The following is an 11974-nucleotide window of genomic DNA, read 5'->3' on the forward strand; positions in this document are numbered from 1 at the left end:
GGGATTGCGGGGGAGGCAGGATCGGGGGGAGGCAGGATGAGGGGGAGGCGGGATCATGTGATTGAGGGGGAGATCCACAAACTGATTTCATGGTCATCATGGGACTCCTCAATCTGATCTCAATGGAATTCAATGACCCAGTGGGAGTCCCCAGAAATTTCCTGGTGAACAGAACAAGCCGTGGTGGGTGCTGTTTCCTCCACCCAAACCTACACCCCCTCCCACCCCCGATCAGTGACGGTGCCCCTCCTACCCTGTAGGCTTCTTTGGCATCCTGGTCCTCTGGGTCCTGCCGCTTCCAGGGCAATAGGGCTTCCCGTCCCTGCCCTCCCTGGAGGCTCTCCCCGAACACGTCCACATGGAAGAAGGCGTAGTCCCCACTGGTCAGGCCTGCTCGCCTGGCGCTGAGCATCAGCTGGCGGAATGTGTCCGGAGAGCAGCAAATGTAGACAACTATCAGGGGAGGGGAGAGAGATGGGAGGTGGGAGAGTAACAATGATAAACGATGAGAACCCAGCTCCCCCTGCAAATTCCCATCCCGCAGCTCGTCGACGGTGAACATTTGGGCCTCCATTTGGCCCCTCTAGCTGCATCCTATCAATCTGAGCATTCCCACTTCTCTGGGGTTGCTTTGGGGGGAACGCAAATTCCAAAAGATTCCCCTCCTCGTCCCAGCAGCCTAACTCCCCTTTCCCTGTGATTACACCACAGCCTCTAACCACCCCCCCAACTCCAGTTTCGAGGCTCCCCAACCAGTGAACGCCCACCGTTCTTCTGAAACCCCTTCCATGCCCCCACATTGGTCTCCCCTAGGGTCTGACCTTTCTATCCTGCCCCTGGTGATGTCGCCTCCTACCCTCCACAACCCTCGCCTCCTCTCAACCTCACTTTTTGAAACATACAAAATAATCAGAGGGTTAGATAGGGTGGATAGGGAGAGCCTTTTTCCTAGGATGGTGACGGCGAGCACGAGGGGGCATGGCTTTAAATTGAGGGGTGAAAGATATAGGGCAGATGTCAGAGGTAGTTTCTTTACTCGAAGAGTAGTAAGGGAATGGAACGCTTTGCCTGCAACGGTAGTAGATTCGCCAACTTTAGGTACATTTAAGTCGTCATTGGATAAGCATATCGATGTACATGGAATAGTGTAGGTTAGATGGGCTTGAGATCGGTATGACAGGTCGGCACAACATCGAGGGCCGAAGGGCCTGTACTGTGCTGTAATGTTCTATGTACTCTATGTACTCACCACCTGAATGAGGTTCAGTGCCCGAGGCTGCAGTTGCTCAGTTTTCTTTCACTCACTAATTGTTATTGCTAGCCTCAGGAATTCATCACTACCTCCTCCACCAGCCCCCGCCTTGTCTCAATATATATATCAACGACCACTAGGTCTGGATGAATTTAGGATACCAAGTCGGCATGGATGTGTTAGACTAAAGAGTCTGTTCCTGTGCTGTACAGCTCTCTATGACTAAGCCCCATGTCCTCATTGGGAGTTGTGTTTACACTGCTGCCTTGCTCGAGCAGTGGGTGGGTGCGACAGAATAAGCGCTGCCTGATTGGATAGTGCGGAGGCCCCCGGGGAGGGGGTGGAGAAATGAGACCACCCATCTTAACAAGTGCAGTTAGCATGTGGTACAGGGCTGGGGGGAGACATTGACAGAGAGGGAAAAGGGGGTCGGGATATTGGGTTATCCCATGTGCCTGATCTAGGCTCATCCGCAATTCCTCTGGGATGTCAGCTGTACCTCCCACCTCCATTCCAGAACTCTGCATCAAATTCAGCTTTTCAGTGCTGTTATCACTGGGTCTATCACTCACTTCCTGCTGTTCACAGCCCACACAGACTGCTCAATATTTGGCTGACAAATCCTTTCAACGCTTTCATTTTTTATGACACAAAATTACTCTCAATAGTTTGGGTGCTGCTGTTCCTCTCTCTGCAAGACAATACCATTCAGTTCCACATCACATATTAAAGTGTAAGTGCTACAGTCAAAGGCTGGGGATTCTCTAGCACCACCTGACTTCCCCCTCAAAGCCTGTCCCACCATCTATAAGGCACAAGTCAGGAATGTGATGGAATACTCCCCACTTATCCCTGATGGAGACAGCTCCAACAACACTGTCCTGGAAGGTGTCAAGCTTCTCAAGTTGCTGCAGTGCATCTTGTAGATGGTACACACCACTGCTATTGAGCGTCGGTGGCAGAGGGAGTGGACTTTTGTGGGTGCAGTGCCAATCCAAGCGAGAGCTGCTTTTCCGTGGATGGCTTCAAGCCTTCTTAAGCAGCACTGTGGGGTGAATCACTCGCACCTGAAGGAGGAGCGAGGCCCTGGAAGCTCTTGTTTCTGGGTGAACCTGTTGGACGGTAACCTGGTGTCGCGTGATTTCTGACCAGGTTTCGGTGGGTTAGTCATGGGGTTAGAGGGACAGGGTGGAGCTGGGTCGGGGCTGGATGCTCATCGGAAGGCTAGCACAGAATCGATGGGCCAAATGGCCACTTTCCACACTATCCCTATGGAATAGAAGGTTGGTCTCTGGTTTGGTACTCACTGCGTCCTTTCTGCCTGATCTCCTGAATCAAGAAGTGGTAGTCAATGGTTGCGCTCTCTTTGAAGGGGACATCGAACACAGAGAGGTTCCTGAATTTGGGCACCTCTTGGTACAGGCCCTCGACAGCAAAATAGCACGGCCTGTCGTCTGTCTTCTCATCGTTGTAGATGAACAGGGCTCTCTTCGTCCAGTTGAAGTGCTGGTGGACGTGGGCCACATACTCGCCCAGCTTGCCGTGAGATGGCCCAGTCCTGGTCATCAGCGGGTAGCTGGCCGACCTGAAAGAGAAGCCATAGGCCGGGGCTCCGGCCGTGAGCATGGGAACTTTCCAGTGACCGGTGAACCGGGCCACGGGTGCCGCTGTGTACACACAGCCGGGCCCCACAAAGACGTTGGGGTTATTGGCAAACTTGAGGTCGACAGCCACCAGTGGGGCGATGGACTCGGAGCAGGTCCCCAGCTCATCCTCGCAATTCCCAAAGACATAGGTCAGGCGGTGCCCAGGCAGCAGCTGAGGGTCTTTGTTAATGGCATCCCGTGCCAGCCGGACAGCCGGCCCCACTCTCTGCCAAACCCACGGGTACGACGTGTTGTTCTGAGGCAGCACCACAGCGACAGTTAGCAGCTCTGGCCCAGAGGCTCTCCCCAGCTGCAGGAGGCCATAGAGAGCCCAGGCTACCCAGGCCAGCTTTACCGTGCCACTCCAATCCTTCAGCCCTTGGCTGCTCAGAGCAAGGCAGCCGCTGGCTGGCGTCACTCTGGTTAGCACCATCCTCAATGCACAGTCAGTCATCACAAACCCATACTGCCTCCCTCGCCTTTCACACACACTCTCCCCCCTTCGCACACTCTCCCTGCTCTTCTCACACTCTCCCTTCGCACACGCTCCTCCCTTCACACACACTCCCTGCTCCGCTCACACTCTCCCCTTCGCGCACTCTCCACTTTGCACACTCACTGTCTCACACAGTCTCTGTCTCTCATATACACTCTGCCTCTCACTCTTTCATACACTCTTCTCTCTCTCACAGACACCCACACACAAAACTCTCCAGTCTCTCACAGACCTTCCCTCACCCTGTGCACTGTTTTCACACAGCCTTCCCTTCCCTTTCTCCGGTCACACACCTCTCCTCTCCTTTGCCTTCTCTCCTCCTACACTCCCTCTCAATCACACCTCTTCTCCCACACCCCTTCTCTCAATCACACCTCTCCTCTCACACTCTCTCAATCACACTGCTCCTCCCACACTCCTCTCAATCACACCCTTCCTCTCACACTCTCTCAATCACACTTCTCCTCCCACACTCCTCTCAATCACACCCTTCCTCTCACACTCTCTCAATCACACTTCTCCTCCCACACTCCCTCTCTCAATCACACCTTTTCTCCCACACTCCCTCTCTCAATCACACCTCTCCTCCCACACTCTCTCTCTCAATCACACCTCTTCTCCCACATTCCCTCTCATTCACACCTATCCTCTCACACACTCTCTTTTGTCGCTTGCACATGTAATCCCCCCGTGCCCCTTGCCGTCACACACTCTCCTCTACAATTCTCATAGATTCCCTCACTCCTCTAGTGACAGGCACTGTCTCCCTCCCCCACGTCTCGTAGATGTCCTCACTCTCTCCTCCCCTCCAATATCTCCCTCTCCTCAGTGTGCACTGTCACCCTCTTTCCCTGAGCAAGCAGGGCTGTCCTGTTCGGAGAAGGATACAGTGCTGACGGTGAGGATTCAGTGAGGCACTCTGAGATCAGTGACACCAAGCCCGCTCTTTCCCACTCTAAATGCTCAAAACTCTTTTCTCAGTCTGCCATCCAAACGCTCTCAAGCAGTGTCCCCAACGCCCCCACACGGATCTGTCTGTCTATCACTCGCAGCAAGCCATCGCTCCAGTCCACATCCTCCTGGATTACTGCGGAAAAGGCTGTCAAATTTCAATGCAGTCAATTTCCCTACTGGGTCAACAGCCCCTGCAACACGTTAGGTTCAGCATTGCTTGCCTGTGACTGGTGCCAGGTACTAAAGCAGAGGACGTACTGAATGAGATTGCAGGGAGGGGGAAGAGGGAGAGAGGGTGGGTGGTCTGAACAGGAACAACGTGTGGATCTTCAATGGGATTGAATTGTTTGACCCTTTCATTGCCAGATGCAGGCTGATCAATGCACTCCTGCTTCTCAGTGTGTGCTTTTGCGACATTGGTGAGTTGGGGATGGGAGGAAACCAGATCTTATCTTAAACTGCTGTAAGTTTAGCACCCCGCCCCCCACAGCACCATGACAGGGCAGGCTTAGGACCATTGCCTACAGGAGCAGAGGGGGTGCTAGACAGCTCTGGGGCTTTTTATTTTGCCCCACATCCCAGTCTAGGGATGCACTGATTGACAGGATCAGAGAAGGACAATCAAATTCGAACTGGATCAATGTTTGGAAGAGACAAAGATGTGCATGGCTCAGGGGAAAGCAGAAGGGTGGGCAGGTGGGACAGGAGGATATGTATGGATTAAGTGAATTGCTCCCTTGAGGAGGTGAATAAGGGATGTTGGCCTCACTGGGCCTCCTCTGTGTTAAATCAGCGAAGGAAACTTTTCTGCAACCCATCTCCCATTTCTATAATCTCCACTGGCAGGTTTGGTAGCTCAGTGGCCAGCATGGTTTGAATCCACCCTCAGGCGACTGTCTGTGTGGAGTTTGCACATTCTCCCTGTGACTGCGTGAGTTTCCCCCGGGTGCCCTGGGATGTGCGGGTTAGGGTGGATTGGCCGTGCTAAATTGTCCCGTAGTGCCCAGGGGTGTGCGGGTTAGGGTGGGTTGGCCGTGCTAAATTGTCCTGTAGTGCCCAGGGATGTGCGGGTTAGGGTGGATTGGCCGTGCTAAATTGTCCCGTAGTGCCCAGGGGTGTGCGGGTTAGGGTGGGATTGGCCGTGCTAAATTGTCCCGTAGTGCCCAGGGATATGCGGGTTAGGGTGGATTGGCCGTGCTAAATTGTCCTGTAGTGCCCAGGGGTGTGCGGGTTAGGGTGGATTGGCCGTGCTAAATTGTCCTGTAGTGCCCAGGGGTGTGCGGGTTAGGGTGGGATTGGCCGTGCTAAATTGTCCCAAAGTGCCCAGGATGTACAGACTAGGTGGGTTAGCCACAGGGAATGCGAGGTTACAGGGTTAGTGTAGGTCTGGGTGGGATGCTCTTTGGAGGGTTGGTGTAGACCTGAAGGGCTGAATGGCTTGCTTCCACACTGTAAGAAATCTGCAGGGAAGGTGGAAGGGAGGGCGTGGAGGAGGAGACAGTGGTGGGGAGAAGGGTGGGTGGAGAGGGGTGGTCTGGATGTCAGGATATGGACCTCCAATAGGTCTGAAAATGCTCACTCTCTCACTACCAAACGCAGACCTATCTAACCAGAAACACACACGTGTGCTTATTCAATGATAAGTCTAAAGTGATTGAAAGGAAAAGCAGCTTCCGAGCAGGCGAGGGAGGGTTTGTCAGTCAGAAAGTGCAGCTTCACCCCTCAAGGAATGAATTATCATCAGCCTGGCCTTTCATTCAGGCCTCCTTATCAAACTGAGGGGTCTTGCCTGAGCTGGAAACTATGGGAGGCCCACAGTCACATGACATATAGTCCTCGATTCAAAAGTATTGAAATATTGAGGGGTAGCGCAGGGCAAACACGGCCCAGGTGGGCCAGCTACAATCTAGTCAAATGAGGTAGCAGCTTCACTGGGCCAAATGGCCTCCTCCTGCTCCGGTGTTGCTCGTTGGTCCCATGAGAATGGGGCCGTTTAACACAACACTGCAGACTGGCACCTTTCTTGTGGGAAAGTGTATGATTTCCACGGGGGTAAGCTATTCGAAAACAAGGGGCATCGCAGTCCTTGCTTGTTTGCCCTCACAACTTCTGATGTGATTAGCATCCCCCCCCCCCCAGCAATGATTCCTCATTTGCCCTCACCCCACCCTCCTCAGTATCCTTAATGTTGACCTGGCAGAGCAGGAACAGCTGGGATATTTAATCACGTGACCCCCCCCCCCCCCCCCCGCTTCAGCTGCAAATTCCAGAGCAAGTGGCAGGCCCACGTACACCTCCCCCCCCCCGCAGAAGCAGCAGAGAGAGTTAACAAAGCCTCAAACCGCGACAATAAACATAAGAGGGTCCCTTTCAAGTCAAAAGCTGCTGGGCTATTCTAACTCTACAAGGTGGGGTGTCAAAGGGCCCTTGGAGACAAGTCATATTGGAATGGGGCACTGGGGAGGAAACTGTTCAGTCACACAGTGGTAGGGGAGATGCTGTCCTGAAAGCAGAGATTCTGGAGGGCTATCATGCGAATCTTGGCCCGAATGGCCTCTCTATCTCTCCGGACACATACAATCACTGAATCTGAGCTGCTGCATCAGCTGAGGGATGCTACCATCTCCTGGGCCACTCTGGTACTGTCTCTCCGCTGGAACACAATCCTGAACTTAACAGCCAAATCAACATTGCTAATCACAGGAACTGGAGTGGGCCATTCAGCCCCTCGAGTCTGTTCTGCCATTCAATAACAGCTGATTTGTGGCCGGACTCCTTACATCCCCTTTTGGCCCCTAACCCTTAGTGTCTTTGCTTAACAAAAGTTTATCTCTCTCAGATTTAAAACGAACAACTGAATCCACTGCAGTTTGTGGAAGCGTTCCAAACCTCTCCCTCGCTGTGTGTGTAGAACTGCTCGCTAACATCTCTCCTGAATAGTCTGGCCCTAATTTTTGGATTTTGTCCCTCATTCTAGAATCTCCAACTGGTGGAAATAGTTTATCTTTATCCACCCTGTCTTTTCCTCTCCACATCTTGAAAATTTCAATCAAATCACCTTTCAACCTTCTAAATTAATAGGAAAACAGGCTTAATCTCCCCTCCAGGGACACAGTGACCGAGTGGCTGCTAATCAAGAGGTCCAGGTAACATTCTGGGGCCTGCGTTCAAATCCTGCCACGGCAGATGGTGGGATTTGAATCCAATAAAAATCTGGAACTGAGAGTCTAATGATGGCCATGAGTCGGTTGACTGAAAAACCCTTTACCTGGTCTGGCCGAGACGTGACTCCAGACCCACATGTTGGTCTCTTAACTGCCCTCTGGGCAATAAATGCTGGCCTGGCTGGCAATGCCCTCATCCCATCAATTAATTTTTTAAAGAAACTGTAATAAATAACCTCTCCTCATAATTTAACCCCTGAAGTCCAGGTCTTATTCTTGTAGATCCATGTTATACTCCCTCCAAGATCCAAGCTATACTTCCTAAGGTGTGCGGCCCAGATCTGCTCCAAGTAGGGTCGAACCAGGGTTCTGTATGACTGCGACTCAAGTCTGCATCCAATCACAGAATCCCATTTAGCCCAGTGAGTCCACACTGACCCTCCAATAAGCATCCCACCCACACATACCTCATCCCTGTAACCCGACATTTCCAATGGCTAACCCACCCTAACCTGCACATCTTTGGACTGTGGGAGGAAAACCACGCAGACACGGGGAGAATGTGCCCACTCTACACAGACAGTCGTCCGAGGCTGGAGTTGAGCCCGGGTCCCTGGTGCTGTGAGGCAGCAGTACCAACCAGTGAGCTGCTGTGCTGCCCCCCCCTCCCCCTCCCCCGGAAAGTCTTTATCCAGCACTGGTTAAAGGGAGACAGACAGAATACGCTGTAAAATAAACAAATCAAGTTCAGGGAACATTTCTTCTTTGACACTATTCCCATCCATCAGATGCTTTAAGTAGATCAGGGATAAATGGGCATATAAATCTTCGGAATGAAACGGTTTGACAGGTTGTTTTAAATACAGCCAGGAAAATGCCATACTATTTATTATGGTGTTGGAGATATACAGGAAAGCATCACTAGTCGCTTGCTTTCAAGGATGCCGAGCAGAAAGCAAAACAGTGAGAAGAATCAGAAAGGCTGAGGCTGGAAACATGGTCACAAGGACATAAGACACAGGGAGGAGGAGGAGGCCACTTGGCCCATCAAGCCTGTCCTACCATTCAATGTGATTGTGGCTGATCTTTTTCATGGGCTCAGCTCCACTTAACCACCTGCTCACCGTAATCCTTTACTGTCCAAAAGTCTATCTTTGCCTTAAAAGCTTTCAACAAAGCAATCTCACTGGGCAGGCAATTCTACAGATGTTCTACACTTTGGGCGAAGAATCTGCTCCCCCTTATTTTGAGGCTATGCCCCCGAATGCTAGTTTCACCCATGAGTGGAAACCTCCCTCCTTCTATCCCATCTATTGCCTTCACAATTTCACGTATTTCTATAAGATCCCCCATTCATTCCTCTAAATTCCACTGAGTATAGTCCCAGCCGACTCATTCTCTCCTCATAAGCCAACCCTCTCAATTCCAGAAACAACCTAGCATAGTCAGTGGAGGATTCTGCAAGCAGAATGTGATGGGAAAGTGTTCCAGTGGTCAGGAATATTCCAGCAAATTAAAATCGCAGTGTGAGAAACAGGATAATACTGCTCCACAGACACCTCCAGCCCAGAACCTGCCGGTGATATTGCAATTGCGAAGATGCTTATTAGTTCAACACTAACTCAGAGGAATGTGGGATCAGTCCTGTTGCAGAGGGAACGAGTCTGCTCTCCACTGCAGTCAGCAAACCTCAATCAGGATCACTATCCAGACCCTAACACTAGCTTGAAAATATATATATCTCCTGAAAGTGGGCACGCTACATTACAGAGTTGTAAAGGACACAGATATTCACCGAGACAGACATGGTCAGAGTTAGAACAAGAGCAAAGAACAATACAACTCAGGAACAAGCCCTTCGGCCCTCTAAACCTGCGCTGACACATTTTGCCCTTCCATACTACAACTGTCCTCACCTACAGCATCTATATCCCTTTATTCCCTTCCTATTTATGCATTCATCCAGGTGTTTCTTGTATGCTGCTATTGTGTCTGCTTCCAACCCCTCTGGCAGCATGTTCCAGGCCCTCCACACCCTTTGTGTGAAAAATGTGCCTTGCACATCTCCTTTAAACATCCCTTCTCCTCACCGTGCATATTGAACCTGTGCCCCCTAGTAACTGACCACTCCACCCTGGGAAAAAGCCTCATACTTTCCACTCTATCCATGACATTCACATCTTATTAACTTCTATCAGGTCATCTTGCCACTTCCTGCGCTCCAGTGTAAACAAACCCAGTCTATCCAACCTTTCTTCGTAGCTAAAATCCCCCATACTATTCTGGTAAACCTCTTCCACACCATCTCTAAAATATCCACATCCTAATGGTAGTGCGGGGACCAGAACCGGGTGTGTTATTCTGAGCACATCCTAATTGGAGTTCTAAGATAATAAAATGTGAGGCTGGATGAACACAGCAGGCCAAGCAGCATCTCAGGAGCACAAAAGCTGACGTTTCGGGCCTAGACCCTTCATCAGAGAGGGGGATGGGGGGAGGGAACTGGAATAAATAGGGAGAGAGGGGGTTGCACCCGAAGGTTGCAGGAACAGCAACTCATATTCCGCCTGGGAACCCTGCAGCCATATGGTATCAATGTGGACTTCACCAGTTTCAAAATCTCCCCTTCCCCCACTGCATCCCTAAACCAGCCCAGTTCATCCCCTCCCCCCACTGCACCACACAACCAGCCCAGCTCTTCCCCCCCACCCACTGCATCCCAAAACCAGTCCAACCTGTCTCTGCCTCCCTAACCGGTTCTTCCTCTCACCCATCCCTTCCTCCCACCCCAAGCCGCACCCCCAGCTACCTACTAACCTCATCCCACCTCCTTGACCTGTCCGTCTTCCCTGGACTGACCTATCCCCTCCCTACCTCCCCACCCACACCTTCTCCACCTATCTTCTTTACTCTCCATCTTCGGTCTGCCTCCCCCTCTCTCCCTATTTATTCCAGTTCCCTCCCCCCATCCCCCTCTCTGATGAAGGGTCTAGGCCCGAAACGTCAGCTTTTGTGCTCCTGAGATGCTGCTTGGCCTGCTGTGTTCATCCAGCCTCACATTTTATTATCTTGGAATCTCCAGCATCTGCAGTTCCCATTATCTCTAATTGGAGTTCTATAGGTTTTATTGTCACATGTAGTCATGTACAGGAATACAGTGAAAAGTGTACAATGTCACCACACACAGCACCATCTTAGGTACAAAATACCTAGTTACAATGCTTAGGTACTGAAATATATTATTCGGTACAAAAATAGAGAAATAAGCAAAAAAGTTAAAAGTTCTACTGGAGCACAGATGACGCGTGTGGAGCTGGAACACAGTATGAACTAACATCTTCATGGAAACAAAGGATGGGAAGCGAATAGACTACTCTGCTTGTTGTAGGATCTGAATCCAAGGGGCTGTCGCTTCAGGAGATGCCAGTCATTTTGGACAAAGTTAAGAAGTTTATTCCCTTGTTGGGTTGTGAACCTTTGCAGGACTCAGTTGTTCAGGTTACTCAATGCAATCATTTGTATTGTGTTAAAGCTGGAGACTGGATCATTGAATTAATTCACCAGACTTTTAAGAAAGCAGTCAGGGTCATGTGGGGGAGGACAGAGATAGAGCACATCCAGATCAGCTTTACTGAATAACGCGGCAGGTTTGAGGGGGCCAACTGGCCTAAACTCCAAGATAGACGTCCATAAATTCTTGCGTAGACAGAACGTAGGCAGAATAGGGAAAGGATGAGCAGAGGGGTGTCGTTGTGCAGATCAGAAATCATTGGAGAAACTCAGCAAGCTGAGGGGATACTTGAGAGATGCATAGATAGGGTTGTCAGTTAGGCTCTTTTTCCCAGAACTGAAGTGTCTAAAACAAGGGGGCATGTATTTAAAGTGAGAGGGAGAAAATTCAAAGATGATATGAAGGGCAAAGTTTATTTTTGTTTTTAGGCAGTGTGGTATATGGAACATGCTGCTGGTGGAGGAATCAGATACCATAGGGGCATTTAAGAGACTTTTCGATAAGGACATGAATTTGTAAGGAATGGCGGGATACAGACCAAGGGCAGGCAGAAGTATCATGTTCAGTACAACACTATGGGCCAAAGGGCTCGTTCCCCTGCTGTACTGTTCTGGCAACATCCATGGGAAGGAAGCCGAGTTAATGTTTCACATCGGGTGGCTGTGAGTAGATCAGTGATATTATTAAATGGGACAGCGAATACCAGAGGCTGCATGGACTACTGTAAATGCTGTTTACTTCATGTTTTCATATCATGAAAGGACTTATGTTCCCACAGGACACAGGCCTCAGCAACACTGTCCAGCACCGAGCAGTCTCCCTGAGGGACTAAAGTTGCAAGGTGAAGGAAACGGAGATTAGATGAGCAAGGTTTTTATCTGTCCTCCACACCCCCATCCGAGTGACTTCAGCTGTTAGACACAAGGAACATTTAAAAGCAACAATGACCCA

General features: G+C 50.7%; 1 protein-coding gene across 1 annotated transcript in view; it reads right to left on the reverse strand.

Annotated features, from left to right (window-relative positions):
- LOC125449751 (atrial natriuretic peptide receptor 1-like) overlaps nucleotides 1–4580 on the reverse strand; it is a 45925-nt gene extending 41345 nt beyond the window's left edge. Inside the window, exons 1-2 of the mRNA XM_048525626.2 lie at nucleotides 2560–4580; nucleotides 254–453 (exon numbers count right to left, since the gene is read on the reverse strand). Of these exons, the coding sequence (XP_048381583.2) occupies nucleotides 254–453; nucleotides 2560–3352 (993 nt within the window). The 5' untranslated portion in view covers nucleotides 3353–4580. The remainder of the gene's footprint in view (nucleotides 1–253; nucleotides 454–2559) is intronic.
- Nucleotides 4581–11974: the final 7394 nt, after the last annotated feature.

Source organism: Stegostoma tigrinum, chromosome 47 (assembly GCF_030684315.1).
Source record: "Stegostoma tigrinum isolate sSteTig4 chromosome 47, sSteTig4.hap1, whole genome shotgun sequence".
Taxonomy (NCBI): domain Eukaryota; kingdom Metazoa; phylum Chordata; class Chondrichthyes; order Orectolobiformes; family Stegostomatidae; genus Stegostoma; species Stegostoma tigrinum.